The 21,984-nt window shown below is 64.8% G+C and overlaps 3 protein-coding genes across 4 annotated transcripts; all 3 read left to right on the top strand.

Moving 5' to 3' along the window:
• The first annotated feature begins 5,316 nt into the window (after positions 1 to 5,316).
• Positions 5,317 to 8,667, top strand: LOC109292531 (purine nucleoside phosphorylase-like). Its single transcript, XM_019510005.1, has 5 exons — positions 5,317 to 5,803; positions 6,371 to 6,474; positions 6,692 to 6,867; positions 7,226 to 7,416; positions 7,644 to 8,667. Exons 1-5 carry the CDS (start codon positions 5,338 to 5,340, stop codon positions 7,844 to 7,846), a joined length of 1,140 nt encoding a protein of 379 aa, XP_019365550.1. The 5' UTR covers positions 5,317 to 5,337; the 3' UTR covers positions 7,847 to 8,667.
• Positions 8,668 to 9,047: 380 nt separating this feature from the next.
• CUNH20orf96 (chromosome unknown C20orf96 homolog) lies at positions 9,048 to 15,582 on the top strand. 2 transcript variants are annotated; one of them, XM_019510003.1, is made up of 11 exons: positions 9,048 to 9,075; positions 9,173 to 9,271; positions 9,552 to 9,669; positions 10,003 to 10,133; positions 11,069 to 11,227; positions 11,517 to 11,616; positions 11,882 to 12,039; positions 12,133 to 12,234; positions 12,478 to 12,564; positions 12,697 to 12,815; positions 15,063 to 15,582. In XM_019510003.1, the coding sequence occupies exons 2-11, from the start codon at positions 9,212 to 9,214 to the stop codon at positions 15,127 to 15,129; spliced, it is 1,101 nt and encodes a 366-aa protein (XP_019365548.1). In that variant the 5' UTR covers positions 9,048 to 9,075; positions 9,173 to 9,211; the 3' UTR covers positions 15,130 to 15,582. The 2 variants fall into 2 exon arrangements, with proteins under 2 accessions (XP_019365548.1, XP_019365549.1); XM_019510004.1 differs by lacking the exon at positions 9,048 to 9,075 and having other exon boundaries at positions 9,112 to 9,271; positions 15,063 to 15,142; positions 15,234 to 15,582.
• Positions 15,583 to 16,197: 615 nt separating this feature from the next.
• On the top strand, positions 16,198 to 18,608 carry REM1 (RRAD and GEM like GTPase 1). Its single transcript, XM_019510001.1, has 4 exons — positions 16,198 to 16,709; positions 16,982 to 17,064; positions 17,690 to 17,900; positions 18,110 to 18,608. The coding sequence occupies exons 1-4, from the start codon at positions 16,397 to 16,399 to the stop codon at positions 18,376 to 18,378; spliced, it is 876 nt and encodes a 291-aa protein (XP_019365546.1). The 5' UTR covers positions 16,198 to 16,396; the 3' UTR covers positions 18,379 to 18,608.
• The last annotated feature ends 3,376 nt before the right edge of the window (positions 18,609 to 21,984 follow it).

Here is a 21,984-nt window from a genome sequence, read left to right as displayed (position 1 = left end):
CGCGTGACTGGGGTATAATGAGCCGCCGGCTCCGCTCCCCCGCGCGGGAGGCCCTAGGCCGCGGTGCCAGGCCCCCGGCTCGCAGGACACAGGCTGCCTCCCCCGGGAGGGGCCTGTGCCCCCGAGCTGCTGGGTCAGTGGCGCAGGGCCTGGTTCCAGGCCTCAGAGCCTGGGCACGGGCCCTGCCAGCTGCCGGGCTCCTGCCTGGCAGCTGCGCCACGGATAAGGAGCCCGGGGTTGGAGGCTCAGCCCTGCCCGGGCCCGGGCCCGGGGGGACACCCCGGTGCTCTCAGCTTTGCTTTCTCCCCCCTGCTCCGGGAGGGGAAGGGGCCTCGGGCTCCGAGCCCAGCGCAGGGGGAGGGAGACGAGCTGGCGCCTGGCTGGGTGCAGGAGAGGGTGCCACGTGCCGGAGCTGGGGCACAGGATCACCGGGCGGCGGGACATCTTTGGCCCCGAGCAGCCGGGGAGCGAGCCCAGCGCGGGTGGGATTCGGGGCGGTGCCGCTTGTGCTGGGAGAGGCCCGGGCGGCCACCCCCTCTGCTCCCAGCAGGATTAAGGCAGCATGGAAACAGGGGAGCTGCCTTGACCCCGGAGGCCCCCGCCTGCCCCAGCGAGACGCCAGCAGGAGCTTACGGGGGCACGGGTGGGGGGCCAACAGCTGCATGCTAATCGCTCCCCGCCGAGCCGGAGGCTGCTCTGGGCAGACGCGGGGCATCGTGCCCGCCTGTTGCCCCAGCGACTGCGGCCTTCCCGGTGCAGGTGGCATGCCCATTGGTTGCCGCAGCGACGCGGTGGCTCGGGGAGTGGGGATGGTGCCCATTGGCTTGCCTGCGTGGCGGATGGGTCCTCACGCCGCCACGGTGCAGCTAGTTTCCGTGGCAACAGCGGTTGTCGAGGCAAACAAGGGGCCCGGTGCCCCGGCTGCACACAGCCGTTGTGCCCGGGGCGGTGGGGGAGCCGTGTCTCTGCTGGCGATGCGTCCCCACGGGGCGACCTTGATGCCCCCCGCTGTCTCCCACACTGGCACGGTGGGCACTGGCACCCTTACAGCAGCAAGGCAAGCTGCAGCCTTTGCTCCGGAGCTGGGTCCGGCCCCCCGGGTGCAGGCAGAGAGCGCTAGGTACAGGCTGCATTGCATAGCAAAGTCAGGGGGGCATGGCCGGGGTGCCCCCGCGTGCTCCGGGACGGGCAGCTGCTCCGAGCCCGGGTCAGGAGACCTGGTCCTGTCCAGGCAAAAGTCAAGGCCCGTGGGGAAGAACAGCCCCGCGGAGGGCAGGGGGTGAGGCAGCCCCCTCCCGCCGGCAGTGCCATCTCGCGGGCCTGGAAGCAGGGCTAATTGCTATGCAGATCTATTCCGCGTTATTTAATTACCATGCTAATTAGTGTCTCACGCGTGGCATCGCCTCTTGTTAGAGGCAGCGAGTGAGGGGGACCGGGGGCGCGTGGCAGGGGAGGCGCCAGGCCCTGGTGTTTGCAGCCGGGCATCGGCTCGGGGCAGGTGCAGCAGCGTCAGGCCCAGCTGGTGCTCGGAGCAAGCGAAGGGGGGCTGGCAGCTGGCTCTGGTGATTCCCACACCTGGTGCCCAGTGGGGCAGTGCCCAGCTTCCCAATGGGTGGGGGTAGCAGCGGCCCACAGCCCCCCAGCCTGCAGGAGGGTCACAGACCCCAGCGGGGCCTGGTCCTGGGAGCTCAGGGGCAGACACGCTCCGGCCCTGCTCCTCGTGGCACCCGAGCCAAGCAGGGCGGCATGGGGGCAGGCTGCCTCCACGCTCCGTCTGGAAGCCACGGGCAGCGAGCGAGCCAGCCTAGGCCCCACGCCGCCTTGTTTACAGAGTCCCGGGCACCCCAGGGCCCACCCAGACCTTCCCTTTTGGTGCTAAGGAGCACTAATGAGCTCCCAGAGGTGCTTTGCTGCTGGAGCCAGGGGTGGGACAGACAGTGTGACTCACCACCGCAGGTGAACTGGCGGCCATCGGGATCCAGGCGTCCTGCCCTCACCTGGGACCTGCCTCCGGTCCTCTGCTTTGGCGTCTCACGGGATCTCCCCAAAAACAGCAGCCACCCTGGGCCGAACCCCTGGGCACCGCCGAGGCACCTCCAGCTGCGTCGCCCAGCCCTACCAGTTGCATCCCAGAGCAGGGAGCACCCCGGCGTGGTGGCAGCCAGAGGCGGGGACACTGGGGTGTATCCACAGCCTGGGCACCAAGGGGTTAAACACGCCTGGGACCCAGCGGGATGCCCCGCGCCAGCCCCTCAAGCCCACGTGTGGTAATGCGGCCTGGCAGCCCGAGCGCGGTGGCTGCACTTCGCTGCCACGACCAGGGACGAAGCTTCCTGTGGCAGCTGCTGGGAGCCTCCATCTGTCGCCGGGCCTCGTGTCCCCGCGCTGCTAATTGCCCGGGGCGCCCGGGGAGTGGGCACCCCGTGCAGCGCAGCAACCCCTGAGCTGGACGGTGGACACCTCCCGCGTCTGCGGGGGACATGGGGGGGCTCCGCCGTGCTTTGCCTGGGGCCAGGGAGGCTGGAGCAAGCAGAGGGCAGAGCCAGACACTGCTTCCACAGCCCTGTGGGGCCAGGTATGCAGCCAGGGGCGCCCCTCGCCCCGGGGCAGCCCATGCTATCAGACAGCACATGCATGTGTGCAAATTGCATGTGTGCACGTGTGTGCATTGCATGTGTGCATGTGTGGGACTGCGCCACGGGAGAGTCTTTTGGGTGCTGAAAGCCCCACGCAGGCACCGCCAGTGCCCTCCGGGGCCCCATCCCATCGTGGGGTGTGAGGTCGACACTGCCCTCCGCGGCCGGCCTCGTCCCTCTGCAGCGAGGCGGCTGTGCTGAGCTGGCGACCTTGCAGCGCCTCGAGTCCCAGTCAGGGAAGGCCCCTGCCCTGTCCTGCACCTGGAGCGCAGGTTTGCGGGGGCACCACGGTGTGGGGCTCACACGCTCTCTGGGAGCCCCCAGACAGGGGCAGACCTCAGCCCCTGTGGTTGAGGAGCTGGTCCGGGGCAGACAGACTCCCCCATCTTGCGTTAACTCCCAGGGCCCCGGGAGCCGGAGGCCGTGCATGGCCGCTCTGGTGTGTCCTGAGTCTCCCAGGGCTGGTGCCGGGTCACGGATGCCCTATGCTACCTCACTGCTCCTGGATCCTCTCCATCCCTGGGACTCTCTGTCCCGTTGCACCTGGAGCCGCGCAGCAAGGCGCAGACACCTGCAGACAGAGCCGCTCTGGGGCTGGAGAGGAGCCAGCAGCTGCCAGCACATGGGCAGCCCCCGGTCTAGATGGGCGCTCACGAGAGATGTCTCCTGGGATGCACAACATCTCCTGCTCCACCTGCCTCTTAGCTCTTCTCAGGAGTCCTGGGAAGGGATGAGACCAGGTTGGGAGGGCAGGTGACAGGTGACCAGGAGGACGGGGCGGAGCAGACCTCTGGGCAGCTCTCAGCTCCAGCCAGAGACCTGCGCTGGACCCCGCAGAGTCTGGCCGTGCAAAGAAAGCCGGGGCCGGTGCTGCCCGAGGGGGGAGGGTCCACGTCCCTGGAAGCGCTGTCTGCAGACGTGTCCCAGACTTGCTCCGTGCCAGGCCTCAGCTCTCCCGGTGGCCGTGAGCCAAGCGTGGATGGTCCTTGTGCCCTGGAGCTTGTCTAGGGAGGGAAGCAGGTGCAGGCCGGGGGCCTGGGGCAACCCTGGGAGAAACAGAGGACCGGGCACCTGGAGGAGCCGGGCAGCTCGGGGGCAGTGAGGGAGCACCATGCCCAAGTGACCCCTCCACGGGCTTGGCCCTTGGCCTCCCCGGGGACGTGACTGCAGGGAAAGCTTCTTTGTCCCCGAGCTTTCGGCTAATCCCTGCGCCTGGCACCGGGGAACAAAGGCTGTTCTAAGGCCCCCGAGTCACCGGCGAGGGTTTCTTGCAGGGGCAGCCAAGGACACGGGGCCTGGCTGCGGATGGCCCAGGGGCTGCATGGGGTCCCGCACAACCGACGTGCAGCCTCTCGCACAGCTGTCGTGCATGGTGCTCATGCCTTGGGAGTCTGGGTCCTGGCCTGCGAGTGCTAGGCGCTGCATGTGTGCAGGTGACAGGCCAGAAGCCTCCCAGGAGCCAGCAGAGGTCTGGGCTCCAGGCATCCCCAGCACCCCCCATGCAGCCCCGCATGACCCGCAGCAATCCCAGGTCAGAGGTAGCCAGGGAGGCCCCCGCCCGTGCTCGGCTTTGCACCGAGCTCCAGGCTCCCGGGTCACGCGCTGAGGCAGGGGCACATGACGGTCTCGTGCGGTGCGGCGCATTCCTGAGGGGATTAGCTGTGCCAGGCCCCGTGTCTGGGCTCCGCTCCCCCGGCTCCCTCCAGCCGGGCTGTGCAGCGCTGGGGGGCAGGTGCCCGATGCAGCTCGGGCATCTCCGGCGCGTGGGCACCGCGCAGCCCAGTGCAGGAGCCCCGCGTCCAGTCGCTGGAAGGATGCACACGTGAAGTCTGTTCCCTCCGCTTCTGCCTCTTCCCGTGCCCTGACACCAGCACCAGGCCCCAGGGTGAACGGTGCCACCGCACGGCCTACGGCACGGGTGCCAACTGAGCCCTCTCCTGTGTCCCTTCTCCGCCCTAGCCTGCAAGGGATGCTGCAGGCATGGCCGGGCCATGGGAATCGCCCTGGGTCTGGGGGCTGCCCGGTGGCTAGTGGGGAGCCTATATCCATGCCCGCTCCCCCAACGTTGCAGCTGAGGCGGTGGTACCACGGGGGCACGGCAGGACAGCAGACGGGGGTGGAGAGGAGGAGAAATCCCTGGCTGGGCACCAAGGGCAATTGTACAAAGGGGAGTTTCAGAGCAAAAGGACCCACCCACCCTCTGGCACACCCCCGCCCGGGGCCCCCTAGCATCAGCAGCACTGCAGCCAATGGGGCAGGGCTGGCAGCAGGCCCTATATATGTGGGACATCCTGAGAGGAGCCAGCCGGGGCGCAAGGGATCTGCTGAACCAGGTGCAGCTTTTGCAGGCGCTTTGTCTCTTGCAAGTTGCATTCCCAGCGGAGAGTCGAGATGCATGAAAAAGAGAGCTTCAGGTAAGGCCCGTGCAGCACGATGGGTGTGCACGTGTGCGTGTGTGTACCTGGACAGGTGTGATCAGTTATGTGGACCTGCTCACAGGGAATTGCCGTGTCCCACGTCACACTCTCGGTAACTGGCTTGTTTAGCTGCTAGCAAGTCTTTCACCCCCCTTTCTGCCCGCCCAGGATGGAGCTGGGCAGCTTTACTGGCTCCCCCTACTCCTGAGGTGCTCATGATTTTCTCGGGGGTACCTAGAGAGGCATAAAACCCTAGCAGGGGTCGGGAAAGAAAGCCGTGTCTCATGGGAGATAACCCTCCCCAGCAGCACTGGCGAGGGGTGGCAGCGGGCAAGGGCACAAGAGCCCAGACGTGGCTGGGCCCAGAGGCAGGTGTGAAGACAAGTGCACCAGGAGCCCCCTGCCCTGGCAGCTTCTCTGTCAGGTTGGCAGGACTCCCTCCCCTGCAGCCACCGGGACCAACTTCCCCCGCTCTTCTGCACGGACCGTCGGCCACGGCAGAGCTGCTCCGAAGGGCCCCACCGGGGCGGGCAGGGGGGAGAGGGGTGCCAGGCACCCATCGACATCACCCTCTGCGTCCCTGCAGCTTGGAGGCGTGTGAGCAGACCGCCGACTGGCTCCTGTCCCGCGCCCGGCAGCGGCCCCGCATCGCTGTCATCTGCGGCTCAGGGCTGGGCCTGCTGGCCAACAGCCTGCAAAGTCCGGAGGCTTTCAGCTACTCGGAGATCCCCAACTTCCCCAGCAGCACAGGTACCCGTGCACACCCCGCCCCACGTGCCAGGACCCGTGGGGACAACGTGGCCCCTAGCCCTGGCAGTGCCAGACTGGCGGGTGGCTTGTGCCCAGCACTAATCGCCCTGTGCTTTCCAGTCCCAGAACTGGCTCCCTGCCTTGGAGCTGGGCCGCCTCTCACCTCCCTGCAAGCTCTGCTTTTCAGCCACGGTCCCAGGCTCTGCACACTCATTGCATGTGGGGCTCGGGGGGGATTTCTCTGCTCCCAGCTGCCTTCACCCCCCTGCTGCTGCAAACTGCCTTCAGAGGGATCCTCTGTCGGTCCGTGGTTGCAGCCAGGCCCTGACAGGTGCTTCTGCTGCACGTGACCACCAGACTTGGCACATACCTGAGCCGGGCACAGGGCAGGGGCTGTGTAGGGCTTGCCAGGGGCTGAGTCCCAAATTGCACCTGGCTGCCCCCATTGCTAAGTCTCCAGAGCAGGCCGCAGGGTGCAGCAGCCTCGTGGGAAGCGCGGTGGGAGAAGGCAGGGCCGGGGAGGGCTGGCATGCATGCTGCATTCACCAATGCCCAGCCCCTCCGCAGTGGCAGGCCACGCCGGGCAGCTGGTCTTCGGGGAGCTGCAGGGAAAGCCATGCGTCTGCATGAAGGGGCGTTTCCACATGTACGAGGGGCACCTGCTCTGGAAGGTAGGTCAGCCAGTGGCCGGCACAGAGCCAGGGCCTCAGCCGTGGGGTCCAGGGCCACGTCGGGGCAGGAGACGGAGCTGCGGGGGCAGCTTGGCACCGCTGCTGTCCGCAGGCTCGGGGGTCCACGCTTGATCCACGAGGGGAGGGGGATGCAGGGGACAGGAGGAGGCCGGCCCAGGACGAGATGCCCAAAGGGCCGTTTGCTCTCCTTCCTGAGGTTACCTTCCCCATCCGAGTCTTCAAGCTGCTGGGCGTGGAGATCCTGCTGGTCACCAACGCTGCGGGGGGCCTGGCGGAGAACTACAGCCCCGGGGACATCATGGTCATCCGGGACCACGTCAACCTGCCAGGCCTGGCCGGACTGAACCCACTGCTGGGGCCCAACGAGGAGCAGTAATGCCTGGGGGGTGGAGGCGGTTTGTGGGGGAGCCGTACCCGGTGGGCACAGACTCCAGGCCACGTTCTTCTCTGTGCTCAGCTTGGGGGCTGGAGCGTGTGGATGGGGCTGTGAAAACCTGGGCTGCACCCTGGTTCTGCCACTGGCTTGCTGGGTAGCCTTGGACTGATCCCTTCCCCATGGTGTGCCTCAGTTTCCCCATCTGGAAAAGGGGCATAATGACACTGGCATCACGGGGAGGTGGAACCTGCCCCGTGCACGCGTGGCCTCATGGCAATGGTGTCTGGGTGTCCCTGTTCCCTCCCCCTTGCCCTGGCCTGGCTGCCTCCCCTTGAGGCTCGTTCCCCTCCCCAGGTTTGGGCCCCGCTTCCCCGCCCTCTCCGATGCCTATGACAAGGAGCTGCGGGCACGGGCACTGGAGATCTCCGAGCATCTCGGCTACTCGGCCTTCGTCAGGGAGGGCGTGTACTGCATGGTGGGGGGCCCCAACTTCGAGTCCGTGGCTGAGGCTAGGATGCTGCGGGCCCTGGGGGTCGATGCTGTCGGTAAGAAGTCAAAGGGGGGCCCAAGATCAGGCTTCCTTCCCACCCTGAGATGCCGGCCCCTGCCCTTTTCTGCCTTGAGCTAAGCCTCGCCAGCCCTGAGCTGGTCCGGGGGGGAATCTGTCTACACTAGGGCTGCACCAGGCCCCAGGACAGGCTTAGCTCTCACATCTGTGTCGCAGGCTGGGTGGTGTCCACTCCGCGCTGACCTGGCTTCCCCCCACCCCCAGGCATGAGCACGGCCCCTGAGGTGGTCGTGGCCAAGCACTGCGGGCTGCGCGTCTTCGGCCTCTCACTGATCACCAACACAGTGGTGCGGGACTACGACAGCGAGGACAGTGCCAGCCACGAGGCCGTGCTGGAGGCCAGCCAGGCGCGGGCTGCTGCCCTGCAGACACTCGTCACAGAGCTGGTGGGCAGCATCGAGCCCTGAGGCAGCCACCGACACAGACCAGCCCTGACCCCCGGTCTGACCCCTGGTCTGACCCGTCCTGCCCTCTCTGCCTTTCTCCTGCTCCTTGGCACAGCAGATGGGGAGAGTCCGGGTGAGCTGGGATCAGCGGAGGGGACAGAGCGAGGAGCCGGGGCCTAGTTCCAGCTGTGCCACAGACTCCCTGTTTGGCCTTGACCAAGTCCCTTTGCTTCTCTGTGGCTGTCTTGGCAATACGGAATAGCAAGCAACACTTAGCCCCAGACGTCGCAGCACTGAGCTAATGTCTGGGCTCACTGGGGGCTGTGGGAGATTACTACTGATGCCTACACAGGGCAGTAGAGGAGCAGGAGTTGGGGCATGAAGTCAGACCGCTGTCGTTCTCCCGGGAAGAGGTCCGGGGTGGAGATTTATTTCTGAATCCAAGGGTCCTGAGCTAGTTGCAGTGATTTGCTGCAGGGGGAGATGGACTGAAGCCTGGCACGTGCTAGTGGATAGCAGCGCAGCTGGCTCTGGTAACAGGCCTTGCACTTGAACCAGCCTGTGCCGAAGGGAGCTGGACCCCAGGACCAGGCTGCTCTGGTATAAATGCATCCAGACAGACACCGCTTCGCTAGCCTGGAGCAGGTGGTGACTGTATCGGCAGAAGACTCTGGCCTGGCTCGCGGCGGGGTCTGGGGAGGTGACCAAGGCCTTCCTGTGCGCAGTGAGGGGGTCTGGGGAGCAGAATGAGGCTGAGTCACGAACCGCCCCGTCCATCCGGGGCCGCGGGACTGCTCCTCTCGGTAATGCGACGGCATCTGCACCCTCCAATAAACAGAACAAGTGCAACCTCGAAGCCCGCAGGGTGGTCTGTCTGCTTCGGCTCTGCCCGCCCAGCTCTGACCCCGTCCCAGGCACTGCTGCATGCATGTTGGGGGACAGGCATGGATCTCTCTGAGCACTGGCCTTGCTCTCGGGGGCACTTGCATGGGTTCGGGGGCTTGCAGCTGAAGCGATGCAGCATGCCCCTGTGCCGGCTCTGGTCTCCTTAGCGGCAGTAACCCCCGGGCCCGAGTGGGGGCATTGCCCAGCACAGGCCGCCGGCCCAGCTGCCATCCCATCTCCGGCTGCTTCCGCACCCGCCTCCCGTTGCCATGGCGGCTGGCTGTGTTCCTGGGTTGCTAGGACACACGACGCCCTGGAGAGGGACCAGCCTGACGGGGGTGTCCGGAGCTGTGGAGCGGGAGGCGGTACCCGGGGGCCTGGGGGAGCCCTCGGGAGGTGCCCCGGTGCCCCCCACTCCCAGCCCCGGCAGGTCGTGCGTGCTGTAACCTGCCCTATCCATAGGGCCCGGTCCATTCATCCGCCTCCTGCAGCCGGGTGGTGATGGCTGCCCCAGGCCTGAGCACCCTGACCCCAAAAGTGGTGAAGGAGCAGGAGAAGACAGTAAGTCCCCTCGAGGCCATGTCCAACCAGGCTCTGGAGATGCCTCGATGCTGGGGGCCCTGGGGAGCATGCACAGCCCAGGCGCAGTTGCAGTTTGGATGGAGCACGGGCCAGCGCACCGGTGCCCTCTGCTTGACAGACGGGCCGAGAGCCAGAGCCCGGCCCAGGGCTCTGCAAGGCCAGGGGCAACACAGGGTGGGCGCACGGGGGTGCTTGCAGAGAGGCTGTGGCTCTGCCTCTGAAGCAGCAATGTCCTGCTTTCCTGGGACGCTGCATTCAGGATTACAGCAAGTGGCAGCGGGTGGAAGCAAAGAAGAAGGTGTCTCTGCCCTCCATCGCCTCGCTGGACAGGAGGAAGGAAGTGAGCTCTGCCTGCTCCCAGAGAGGCAGGCAGCCAGGTCAGTCTAGCTCCTGCTCCTGCCCATCTGCACCCCTCCAGCAGCTCAGGTGCAGTTTTCCATGGAGGGAATCTGGGCACAGAGCAGCCGTGCAGCCCCCCAAAGCCAGCGCCTCTACCCCACTCCCCATCTGGGAAAGAAAAGCACAGAGGAGCTGCAGCTAGCAGGGCACAGAGCGCCCTCACATCCAGGGCTCCCACGCCTGGATCTTCAGCTCCCCACCCCAGGCATTCCCTAAACTCCCCTGGATGGCATCCGTGAGGCCTGCACCCATCAGGTAAGGCATTAAAACCAGGCAGAAATGTCAGTGCGGGGCATCTTCTGTTTCACTAGCCCCGGTCGGTGTCAGATCAGCTTTGCCGACAAAGTCAGCCTCTCTTCGGAAGCAGAGATTTGCTCCAAAGAAGATGTCGGCCAAGGACACGGAGCTTGCAAGAAGCCTGGACAATATCAAAATCTATACGGTACATGAAGGAAGTATTCAGGGCTGCACTGCACCTGCATACCGCAACCTGGGCCTGTCCTCGTGGAGGAGAAAAACTGGTTGCCCGATTCATTTGTAGTCAGGCATACGCCGTGCACGTGCAGAAGACGCAGGAGGTTGTTCTGCCTTCCTGGGCACTGGGGTGGCCTCAGTCGACCAGTGCACCGGGGCACTGGGTCCAGGTTGAAAGGGATGTAGTTGCGGGGGGAGGGTCCAGCGGAGATCCCCAAGCACGACCGGAGGTTTGGGAAGCGCAGCCTGCGGGCAGAGAAGAAGGAACTGGGCTTATTTAGTCTGGGAAAGAGGAAATGGGTGGTGTGGGCGTACGTCTCCCAGTACAGAAAGGAGCATTGCTAGGGAAGCAATGGTTTTCCCCAGCCCCTGGGAGGTGGGTGAGAAGAAACCAGCTTCACCTGCAGCGAAGGTGACTTAGGTTGGACTGCAGGGAAGGAGATAGCGCTGCAGTGGTCATATCAGAGCCTCCTTCCCTGGAGGTTAGACAACGTCCCTCGGGGAAGGGTGGGTGTATGACCTGCCCCCCTGCAGGCAGCAGGGCCAGGGGAGTCCTGCGATCCTATGCGCAGAGGTGCAGAGCGAAGGGGAACCGCTGCCCCTCCGATTCGGAAGCACGAGCTGATCTCACGTCGGCTTTTGCTCAGGCAGGTGTTGGCCCAGCAATAGAGCAAGGAGGAATCAGGCCCAAAGCGCTTTGAGGAGCAGGAAGACGAAAGCAGTGATAAAGCAGTTGGCCACTGAGGAAAGGGGGAGCAGGGGGCAGTTGTGTGGCTGGGGGGCTGGCGTGAAGAGCAAGCAAGGCCCATCTCTGTGGTAGGGCTACGGGCACCGGGAGGGGGGATGTTGCAGTGTAGGATGCTTGGCAAGCGGGCACGTGCCTTCCATCCGGCTTTCTTCCAGAGACTGACCAGGTCGCAGAGGACGTCCTTGGACAAGCTGAAGCAGCACGGCACCTTCCTGGCAGAGACCAATGAGCGCCTGGTCCAGGAGGTGCAGCAGGCCGAGGATAGCACCGTCAAGCAAGTCCGGGAGCTGCTGCAGCAGTACGAAGTCTTCGGGGTGAGGCTGGCGGGTGCTCGGCAGGGTCCGCTCAGCTCCCCCAACCCACGCCCAAGGAGGTCAAAGCTGCTGCATGACCCGTGGCGGGGCTCAGGCCTCAACCCGCACTTCTCCCGCGGTCCGGGGGCGGTCTGCGCTCAGGAGATCCTCGGCAGCTTGTATGCCGCGGCACAGTTCAGGGGGAGCTCCACCCTGCCATTAGCTGGGGCAATGCAGCCCATGGCGAGGGGGTGCCCAGAGTCCTGCAGGGAGGCCCGGACAGGCGGCAACAAGGCTCCTCTCTCTCTAGACGATGGTGACGACCCTTCAGGACTCCAGCCGGCACCAGGTGGGCGCCGCGGCAGCGGAGCTGCAGGAAGCAGAGAAAACCATGGAGAACAACCTGGCAAGTAAGGATGGACGGTTCACCGCAAGCTGGCATGAGATGCCTGCCACCCTTGCCTCCTTGTGTCGTTTGCCCCGATTGCCTCCAGGCATCACAGCTGCCTTCAAGCTTTGCACAGGGAGACAGTCTCTTTCTCTGTCCACCCCGGTGACCCCTGCAAAGGGAAGGGCCTTGCTCCAGGCAACGAACATTGCCTCGGCTCCCCTGATCGGGCAGCACCCGCGGCGAGGGGCTTGGGGCTCAGCTTGCCCTTCCCGTGTCTCTGTCAGAGCTGCAGCAGGAGCTGGCTCATGTGAACGGGAAGGTGCAGGCGCTGCAGGATGAGCTGGGCGTCCTGCGAGCATACATGGACAAGGAGTACCCTGCCAAGGCCATCCAGATAGACCAGCTGCTGCGCGACATCCAGAGCCTGAAGGAGGAGCAGCAGGTGAGGGGACCTCTGCTTCCTGGCCAAGGGCTAGGGAGCAAGGTCCTGAGTTGCTCACGTGCCTTCTGTGCCCCCGACCCGGGCGATTCCCAGGATGAAACAGATGAGCTGGAAGAGATGGCAAGAAGTGTCATGGGGGGCCTGGGCAAGAAGATGCAGGAGGAGCAGGAGCAGATCATACGGGCTGTGATCGAGGTGAGGGCATCGTGACCATCTTTCAGGTGCATGATGATCAGTGGAAGGGCCTGGGTGGGTCTGACCCACTATGGCACCCGGGGGTGCAAGCTGTGCCCAGATGCCCGTGCACTGCTGCCCCGTACCTTTGTGGCTGCTGTGGCTGTCCTGGGTTTTCTGCACCTCTTCCAGCACAGCCAGGGGCTGGGATTGCCTGCCGCTGTTTCTGTCCCTTCACCGGGGGGGGTTTCCCTGTGCGCGCAGGAGACGCTGTCTCCCTACAAGGACGGCCTGCAGCAGATGTCCACCAACAACCGGGTGCTGCAGAAAGAGGTGGAAATGCAGAAGGAGGTGAGGAGGTGGGTGGGGGTAGCAGGCTTGGCAGTGCAACCCCTCTGTTGCACTGGGACTGGGGATGAAGGGGGGAGTGTGTGGGGGGCACCAAGCAGCCCAGCAGCTGGTCTCCCACATGCCATCCTGCAGGTAATCGCGGAGCTGCAGGAAGACATTGTGGAGCTGCAGCGCAGCATCCAGAGGCTGCACGGGGACCTCAGGGACCCCCGAGAGGTGATCTTCGCCGACGTCCTGCTCCGCAGGCCCAGGTAAGTCCTCGCACCCGCATCCTCAGCCAGGCGCCGTCGCCCATCCTGACACCGGTGTCTGTGATTGCACCTGGCTCGCTCTCTGCATGGGGGCTCTGAGGGTCGCTTCCCATCCCAGCCGCTCTGGCACCGTGCGTGACTGAACTCGGCCTCCCAGCACCGTCGTCCCAGCTCTGAGCATCATCCTATGGAAACCCAGGGATGGTCCGGACACCGGCAATCGAACCGGGGCACCTGGCCCTATGGTCTTAGCACAGAAGAGGAAGCCAGGCACTAGGAAGCGCTCGCCACGGCTCTGATACCGATTTCCTGTCCGCCCAGTCCAGCCACGTCCCTTCTCCGTGCCTCCACTTCCCCAGCCTGCGACATGGAGAGGCCTCTCTTGATGTCACTGAAGAGGCAAGGGCTCGCTGAGGCTTCTCCCTGCCTCCTGTGTCACACCAGAGCCAAGTCCCATGTTCTTCATCTTGTTTTGCTGCTGGGAACGTGAAGCCACAGAGGAGCACTGAAGCCACGTTTGGGTGGGCTCCCCACACCCACCCACACACCCACGACTAGGTGGAGAAGATCATCAGCACGCTTCCTGCTGGGTAACAGCTGTCTCCAAGGCAGGCGTTGCTCCCTTCCAGCCCCTGTCCATCTGCCGGAGACCGGTTGCTTTCAGCCCCGAGTGTTGGAGAATCCCCGCACCCATCTAAAACCCCAAGGCTCGTTGATGTTGGCCAGCAGGTATGGGAAGCAAGCTGGACATCCTCGCTGGCACATCCGTGTGCAGAAAGCCCTGCCGGCCCATTCGCAGGGGCACGGGCTCTCGTCTCAGGAGCAAACCGGAAGGCTGTGCCAGGCCGTCGGCTGCAGACACAGAGAGGGAGGCAATCAACCCACCCTGCAACCCATCCATCCCTACCCGAGGGCGGCTGGGACGCTGTGGACGCCAGATGGCAGTCCTCCGCACGCCGGAGAGCCGCAGCATCCAGCGGAAATGCTGTCGCCTTAAAATAGAAGCACGATGGAAGAGCGCCAGGGGACTTGCAGCTGCCTCCAGCCGTTATGTGTTAGTGATTCGAGCCGGGAGCGGGGGGGATAAGTCAGGGCACTATTTGGCCAAAACACTGAAGGGGTTTGAACACCAGAGAGTGTAAGACTGGCAGTCCTGCGCATGAAATGAGTGTGCAGCTCTCAGCCCAGTTTACAGCCACTGTGCGTGCAGACACGCTGCGAAGGAGACGGACCTGCCTATAGCGGCTCCGCCGCGGCAGCTCAGGCCTGCAGAGCCCTCTGTTTTGGATAGAGCGCGCCTCCCAGGGAATTGGGCAGAGCCGATAAGCGGGCCCAGGTCTCCTGACTCCCAGCCCTGTCTGTCCAGGTGTGGGGGGCAGCGCGCTAACGGCATGATCCAAAGCAGAAGGAACACCTGGAACATGTCAGGAAGCTGGCGGGCGCTGAAGGCCCTTGTGATGTATTACTGGAACTTAGTTTTTTTTTTCCAAATGAAAAAAAGGATAAAAAGGGGTATTAATTAGTCCTGACAGCTGGGGGAGGGGCAGGGTTACTGTGCACAGCTGGGAAAAGGGTTAAAAATAGAAGGGGGAGCAAGTGGAAAGTTTCTGCAACCTCCCGAGGCGGGCAGAGGTGATGGCCCAGCCCCGACAGCCTTGGGAGACTTGGCCAGAGCCACCCCCGCCATCTCGTTGACGATGACCCCTGGGATGTTTCCCATTGACCCCCTCATGCTCTTCACATGACTTCCGCGGCTCGTTCTGCTTTTTTAATTAGCTCTTTGGTTTTCCAGACGCCAGCCCCGGGGAGGTGGGATTCAGCCCTGGAAGTGGCTGTGAGAGAAGGGGAGCTCTGGGCGCAGGGAAGGGGATGCCTCGCGTTGGGCAGAGCACGAACTGCTCGTGGTGCAGAAGCAGAGCTGGGGGCCAGGAGGCAGGGGGTCCCTTCCCCTTCTGCATTTGTATTCAAATTGCCAAAGCGGAGCCCCTTCACGCCTCTTCTCATGCCCCCCATTCCCTGCCTCGGCCTTGCAGGGTGGTCAGAGCCAAAGTCCGGGAGGCAGGAGAGGAAGGGCTTGTTCCTGCCTCTGCCACTGACTTGCTATATGCCATTTGGCAAGTCACCCGACTGATTTCCCACAGTGCGCGATATGCCTGGGAGCTGGAGCTGGGCTCGTGCCCTGAGCCACAGCCGTATGCCCTGGCCGTGCCCGGCTTTGCTGCTGACAGCTGTCTCCTCTCTGCTCAGGTGCCTGCCGGACGAGGAGGTCGTGCTCAGCGTCCCACTGGAGGAGGAGAAGGAAGTCGCCTTCTAGTCCCAGATGCTGGGTAAGCAGCTCACGCCTCTCCTGCTGGGCCAGGTCTGCCTACCCCATAGATGAGGGCCCGCCATCCATCCCAGCATCTCTCCTTTGTGCAGGCTCTTCGGCTCCACCAGAGATATTCAGGCATGAAAGGACTTGTCGCTGTGGCTCTTGTGCTTCCCTTGTCTTTCCGGTACCTCCCCAACAGCTGCCAACACCCTGTCCCCCCCGGGGTCTCCCACTTTCAAGGCTCCATGGAAATCTTTGCATTTCCAGGCGGGGTCCTGCCACCCACCTCAGTATTCAATCCCTGCACCTTCCTCCGAGGCCTGCCCTGCTCTTGAGGGACTCTGATGGCGTTCAGCCTGGGAGAGGGACCAGCTGATGGGAAACTCTGCAGTGTTCCCAATGCGGCTCTCAGTCTAGGTGGTGAAATAAAGACGAAGCCTCTTAATGTGGAAACTCCGTTTTGCCCCATCTGAATAACCGCGCACGCGCCAGGGCTCTGCTGGGGTCGGGGGCAGAGCCGAGGAGGGGGATTGCTGTGAATTTGAGCCGCCCTCGTGCCAGGAGTCACCCCCTTTGACCCAGCTGTAACGGGCACCGGGTCATGCAGCCGCCTCTGACCCCGCCAGCCTGGAAGCGATGCCAGCCGCATGGCCCTGGCTGTAGGAACTGGTTGCTGCCCGGGACCAGGGGTGTCAGGCCCAGCAGGGGCGGATCCAGGATTCGGCAAAGCGGGGCGCAACCTTGCCCCCGCTTCTTCCCTGGCTGCAGCTGCAAGCTTCGGGGCCTCTCCTGCCCAGCGGCGGGGGGCTGAGTTCAGCCCGCTGGTCCCGCTCCACCGAAACCAACACAGGGCTGCGGTGGGCACCTTGGTATGGGGGGCTGCCGGGCACCGGTCCAGAAACGGGGCAGGGGCTTTCTTGTGGGGCGGCGGAGGGCAGAGGCTGGTGTCCCTGGGGGTCTCAGCTGCGGGCGCGGGGCAGTGTCCCAGCTCCGCCCTGCGAGGGGGGCCGGGACTGCCCGGGGGCTCCGCCTCCCTGCCTGGGCTTTAAAGCCCGGCTCGGGGGGCGCAGGCGGAGCGGAGCTGTCGGGGCCGGCAGCTCCCGGGGCAGGTAACCCGACGCCGCTGTCCTGCATTATTGAGCCGTGGGCTCAGGTTACTGGAGCCTGGAGCTGCCCGGGGCAGCGGGGCTGGACGCGGGCAGGGCTGGGCACCCCGGGAACAGGGGCTCCCCTCCAACCCGAGCCCCCAGCCCTGCCTGCGTTGCAGAGCATGACGCTGAACACGCAGCACAGCAGCAAGAGCCTGGTGCAGCGCCGGGCCAGCACCCCGGTGCCCCTGTGCCACCAGTCCTGGAGCCCCCCGCAGCGGCCGGAGCCCCCCAGCACCCAGCCCGGACACGCCCGGGGGCCCCAGCCCGGGGACAAGGGCTTGGCGCGGCACAGCAACTGGTCCTCAGATTCGACCGGCTCCTGGGAGTCACTGTACCGCGTGGTGCTGCTGGGGGACCCTGGCGTGGGCAAGACCAGCCTGGTCAACCTCTTCGCTGGTGTCCCGGAGAGGGATGTACCCGAGCTGCTGGGAGGTGGGTCCCCGCCGAGGCGAGTGAGGGCTGGGGGTGGCCAGTGGAGGGAGGGGGGGGCACAGCACTGGCCGCCGGAGAAGTAGAGCCTTCGGGGATCGGCTCCAGTTCAGTTTGGTTGTGGGGGGAGGCTGCACCCCACCCAGCTGCAGCCTCCTGTCCCCCAGGCCCAGGTTGACCTGGCAGGGAGGAAGCTGCCAGCTGTGCTGGGGGGTCTTTCCAGCCAGGTCCCTGTCCCGGTGCAGGGCACTGACCCGCTGGCTGGCTCGTTGCAGAGGACACATACGAGTGCACCCTGTCCGTGGATGATGAGGAGACCACGCTGCTGGTGATGGACACCTGGGAGCCAGCACCATGGGTAGGGGCTGGATGGGGCCCAGAGGGGTGGGACAGCGCGTCTGGCTCCGCGGGACCTCGGCGGGGCTGGTAACACCACGGCACCAGTTGCCCCAGGCGCTCAGCTCCGGAGCTGGGGTGCGGGCGAGGTCTTGCCCTGCCTGCCGGGTGCTTCTGCAGCCACGAGCTCTGCTGATACCCAAGGCAGTGAGCAGCTCGGGCTTCTCAGCGTGGGTCCTATCACCCCGAGCCAGCTGGCTTTGGTCTGGGAGCCCAGTCCTGGCACCGGGGTAGCATGAGCGGCTGCAGGGACCTCATCCCAGCCGGGGCCATAACTCGCAGCTGGTGCATTGCAGAGGAGATAGTGTCAAACAGCCCCTGCCCCACCACCAGACTCTCCCCAGCAGTCGTGGGGCTTGCCCAGCACAGGGCATGCCATGCGCAGACAGGGCCACGCGGGTGCAAGTCCAGCCTGGCAGGGAGGGAGGCTGCATGGTACAGTCCCTGCACAATAAAATCTGGGGGAGGTGTCTCCATCCCTATCTTGCATGTCCACAGTTTGCATGGGGGACCTACCTGAGCAGGGGTGGGTGGGAGAGCAGACAACTTGCCTCAGCCTGCGATGACGCTCCCCTTCCCCTGCGCAGGCCCAGGACGAGGAGAACCGGTCCCACAACTGCTGCCTGCAGGTGGGGAATGCCTATATCATCGTCTACTCCATCACGGACCGGAGCAGCTTCGAGAGCGCCTCCGAGCTGCGGATCCAGCTGCGCCGCACCCGGCAGGCCGAGAACATCCCCATCATCCTGGTGGGCAACAAAACAGACCTGGTGCGGTGCCGAGAGGTCTCCGTGGAAGGTGAGCGAGCCGGGGGCTGGGTCCTGGGGGCTTCTGGCCTGGTTTCAGCTGTGCGAAGGCTCTGGAGGGGGCTGCCCTGCCAGTTGTCCCACCTGCAGCCGCTCTGCCCCTCTAACGTGAGTGCCCCTCTGTCCACATCCACCCCACGGGCTGTGCCGACAGTCCCCCGCTTGCCCCACTGATCTGGGACTGCCCCGTGGTCATTGCAGAGGGCCGGGCCTGCGCCGTCGTTTTCGACTGCAAGTTCATCGAGACGTCGGCCGCGCTGCAGCACAACGTGGCCGAGCTCTTTGAGGGCGTCGTGCGCCAGCTCCGTCTACGCCGCGACGGCTCGGAGGCCGGAGACCAGCGCTATGCCACTCCCGCGCGCCGGGAGAGCCTCACCAAGAGGGCCCAGCGCTTCCTCGGCCGCCTGATCACCAGGAAGGTGGCATTGAAAGCTCGCTCCAAGTCCTGCCACGACCTGGCCGTGCTCTGAGACCCGCAGCCAGGTGGCCGAGCACGCTCCGGCAGCTGTGTGCACAGGGCCTGGCAGACTCTCGTGGTGTGCCCTGCCCTGGTCTGGCTGCAGCCACAGCAGGGGACGGAGCCACCTCCCCTTGGCAGCAGCCTTGGAAGCTGTAAGGCCCTGCCAGAGGAGCCGGGGGGTCCCGCTCCCCCAGGCAGAGCAGCCCCCAGTTGCTGGCCTGCAGCCCTACAGGATGAAGTGTGGAGGGGCCGGGGTGTGACTCAGCTCCACGGAGCCCAGGCATGTACCTCTGCAAGGAGAAGGCCCCCAGGAGAGGGCAGGGGACCACCAGGAGGATGTGAAAGCACTGAGGTTAAACGTGGCACTCTGTGGCAGAGGCCGGGGGCAGCACAACGGCCCTGAATGTTGCAGCTGGCATGAAGCATGGTGCAGGTGGGCACTCAAAGGAGGCCCTGATCCAGGCTGCGATGGCACCTCGGGGGACAGGGCATCTCCAGGGACATATTTGCTTCAGTGCTGGCGTGGGGGAAGAGGAGGATGCTTTGAGGACTGTTGTGGGGTGTGGGGGACAGCGTTCCTCACTCTTCTGTGCACTGTTTCTACCACCGGGCATTCCCGCTGTCTTGCCGGGGTCCCAGGTAGCGGTAGCAACGCGCCTTGTTCCACAGGCCAACGAGGCCAACGACGATGCCCCAAGCCCCGCAGAATAAACTGAACCCAGAGTAATGCCGGTCTCCTGGTCCTCTCTGGTATCCTGCCTGCCCTGCATTGGCAGGGTGCAGGGAGCTTGGAAATAGCAGCACAAAAGCCCTGGGGGTGCGAGGAGAAGGGGATGGGCTGTAGGGCCTTGTGGCTGCCAGGCTTGTGGAGTCTCCTTGGGGTGTTCCCTGCAGCGTGTGCCAGCCTTATTGCATGATTTGCACAGTAAAAGGTGCCCAGAAAGGAGCTGGAGCTACTTCTGCCCCACGCCCTGTGCATGGGTCCATGGTCTCTTCCAGGCTGCGTGGTCGGGGACCGGGACCTGCAGGCAGCTCTGCTCTGCTCTGCGTGCCAGGGTGCGGCATGGACACTGTTGTAACACCTAGGAGCCCTGGTTATGGGCCAGGGTGCGCTGCGCTTGGGGCTGTATGAATGCAGGGCAAGAAGCCCCTGCCCCAAGGAGCCGACAGTCTGGGTGTCGGATGAGCCACACAGGTGGGTACAGGGTGATGGGGGCAGCATGGGCAGTGCTCCGGTGCCTGAGAGACGGGGCCTTTGCAAGCGCTGGGATGGGGAGGAGAGGCCAGGGCTGGGTGGACAAGTTGTGGGGGGGAACCTGGGAGATGTGATGGGGTGACTCAGGCTGGCTGTGCAAAGGAGCTAAGTCCCACCCAGACTCCAGCTCCTCCGGGGTGTGTGGGGTCTGCCCACCCAGGACCAGATGGTGAACTGGCCAGGGAGGTTGGCTCTGGCCCCTGAGTGGGGGTGCTGGGAGCCAGGGCTCCTTCCCCTCCAGGCAGAGAAGGGCAGGTCTGGCCCAGGTGCTGGGAGCTCCTGGGGGTCGTTAGCGGTGGCCGTGCTCGTCCAGGACAGCTGGGAGCAGCAGGGCTTGTGAGATCTGGAGCTCCCGGTCCTGGGGCTGCGTGGAAATGGTTGAGTTTCTAGGAGAGGCTAAAGAGAGCTCCAGCAGCAGCACTGGGGAGGGCGCCCCATGGCTGGGACTGCCGGAGGGGCGATGAGGTGAGCAGGGGAGTGCACCGTGGGGCAGGGGAAGGAGAAGCAGGTGTGTGGAGGAAGGGAAGGAGCTGCCAGCTGCTCATTGCAGCCAGGACGGAGACCTGGGCCCTGGGGGGGGTCTCTGGGGTGCTCAGCTGGGGTGCGGCCCAGAGCTGAGCTAAAGGGGCAGCTTGCAGGGATGATCAGCCCCACCTTGTACCCCCTTTCCAGGATCTGCAGCACAGGGAAGATCACGCTGCCCCAAGAGCTCCCTACGCCCTGCCGGGGAGGTCTGCTTGGTTTAGGTCTTGGTCCCAGCTCCAGCCCTTGGGGCCTTGCGTCTTGGCCTCATCTCTCAGGCCCTCTCTCCCATGTGCAGTTGCCTGGGGCCTGCCGAGATCCCCCCCACCCTCGGGTGGGCTTCCACCCTCCCTGCCCACGAGGGTGCAGAGGCTGCCCGTCCTGCCCGCCCCAGCAGCCTGCCTGGGAGCTCCCGCTGCCTCCTCCAAGCATGGCCAAAACACGGCCAGGGAGGCTCTGCACTTCGTCCGCAGGCCCGCGGTGTGTCATGCTGCCGGGTGTTTATATTGCACCCTTCACTAGAGACGTGCGGCTCTGCAGGACGCAGCGCTGGGCGCGGCAGCTGCCAGGGCCCCGGAGAGCTTCGGGCTTCCCTGCTCCTGCTGCCCAGGGAGCTCTGTGCTCTCAGCGCCATGCTTGAAACACCCCCCCACTTGCTCAGCACGGGGCCGCTGGGCTGGGGCAGGACAGTGCGGAGCAGGGAGACACGGGGACCAGCCTGCCAGGGTCCCAGGTAGCAGTAGCAACGCGCCTTGTTCCACAGGCCAGCGAGGGTTTGCATCCTCCCAGCCAGCACCTTTGGGGGCGGACGGGCCCACGGCCAGCTCCAAGACAGGCTGGAGGAGTCTGCTATGGAGAAGAGCCATGGGCCTGGTGGCTGGTGTTTAATTTAGCCTGCGCTGCTGGAGGAACGTGGAAGCCGCTTTGAGGGGCCTTGCTCAGAAGCCCTGGGCCTGTGCCAGGGCCACTTGGCTGCCTGCTCCCTCCGCGGGGCAGGTCAGGAGTTTCCACTGGCCTTTGCGTCTTCAGTGCCAGGGCTGGGGCAGGGGGCAAGGGGCAGGAATGCAGCAATCTCATGGCAGGGAAGCAACGGAGACTCCTTGTCTCCCTGCTCCATGGAAGCTGCATCTGCTGGGGAGGAGGCAGAGAGACACTGCAGCGCCCAGCTCTCCCATGCTGGCATCATTGAAGGCAAGCTGAGATGAGGACAGCAACTGCCTCGTCCATCACCCAGCAATGCACGCTCAGAGGGTTTGGCTCAGGCTCCCAGCCCCACTTCAAAGTCTCTTTGCACCAGCCAGCACCAGGATCTGCTGATGAATAGATCGTAACTGCCTGTACTCGAACTCGCTGCCCTGCAAGCCACCAGCAACTGGCTTGGGTGCTGCTGGGAGGAAGCCTGAGACACTGGAGGCCCGACTGGTAGTGTCAGGGCACTGCCAGGAGGAAGTTCGCAGCCCTGCAGTCCTAGTTGCATTTGAAACGCATGAGCCATCCTCCAAGCCCCTTACCCCCTAGGCTGCCCTGCCTGGAGCAGGCGATGCTGACCCTGGCAAGCCAGCCCCCCCCCACACCGTGCAGTGCAAGGGGCTCGCTGCAAAGTGTCAGGCCGCAGGGCTCTCTCCACTGTCGCCGTAGCTGGGCCCTGGGCCGGCCCCAGCTGTGTCCCGGGAGCATCCAGCTGTCTGCTGTGTGCAAACAGCGCTCCCTGTTTCCATGTAGCCGCGGTGCGGGGGAGGGGCTGGGATCATGGAAAATTGGCAAGAGGAGGCGGGCGGCAAGGAGAGTGGAAAGAATGAGATCAAACCCAGAAAAATGCAGCCTGGGCCGGAGGCGATG

The sequence above is a fragment of the Gavialis gangeticus genome, unplaced genomic scaffold (genome assembly GCF_001723915.1).
Source record: "Gavialis gangeticus isolate Ggan-Ray unplaced genomic scaffold, GavGan_comp1, whole genome shotgun sequence".
NCBI lineage: Eukaryota > Metazoa > Chordata > Crocodylia > Gavialidae > Gavialis > Gavialis gangeticus.
Note: the sequence above shows the minus strand (reverse complement) of the source record. Positions and strands in the feature narration are given on the sequence as shown.

Coding starts and splice junctions, on each gene's coding strand:
- LOC109292531 (XM_019510005.1), top strand. CDS start 5,338: ATGGGAGATAACCCTCCCCAGCAGCACTGGCGAGGGGTGGCAGCGGGC. Junction 5,804..6,370: donor CAACTTCCCCAGCAGCACAG/GTACCCGTGCAC, acceptor GCCCCTCCGCAG/TGGCAGGCCACGCCGGGCAG. Junction 6,868..7,225: donor CTGGGGCCCAACGAGGAGCA/GTAATGCCTGGG, acceptor TCCCCTCCCCAG/GTTTGGGCCCCGCTTCCCCG.
- REM1 (XM_019510001.1), top strand. CDS start 16,397: ATGACGCTGAACACGCAGCACAGCAGCAAGAGCCTGGTGCAGCGCCGG. Junction 16,710..16,981: donor TGTACCCGAGCTGCTGGGAG/GTGGGTCCCCGC, acceptor GGCTCGTTGCAG/AGGACACATACGAGTGCACC. Junction 17,065..17,689: donor CCTGGGAGCCAGCACCATGG/GTAGGGGCTGGA, acceptor TCCCCTGCGCAG/GCCCAGGACGAGGAGAACCG.
- CUNH20orf96 (XM_019510003.1), top strand. CDS start 9,212: ATGGCTGCCCCAGGCCTGAGCACCCTGACCCCAAAAGTGGTGAAGGAG. Junction 12,040..12,132: donor GCCTGAAGGAGGAGCAGCAG/GTGAGGGGACCT, acceptor GGCGATTCCCAG/GATGAAACAGATGAGCTGGA. Junction 12,235..12,477: donor TCATACGGGCTGTGATCGAG/GTGAGGGCATCG, acceptor CTGTGCGCGCAG/GAGACGCTGTCTCCCTACAA.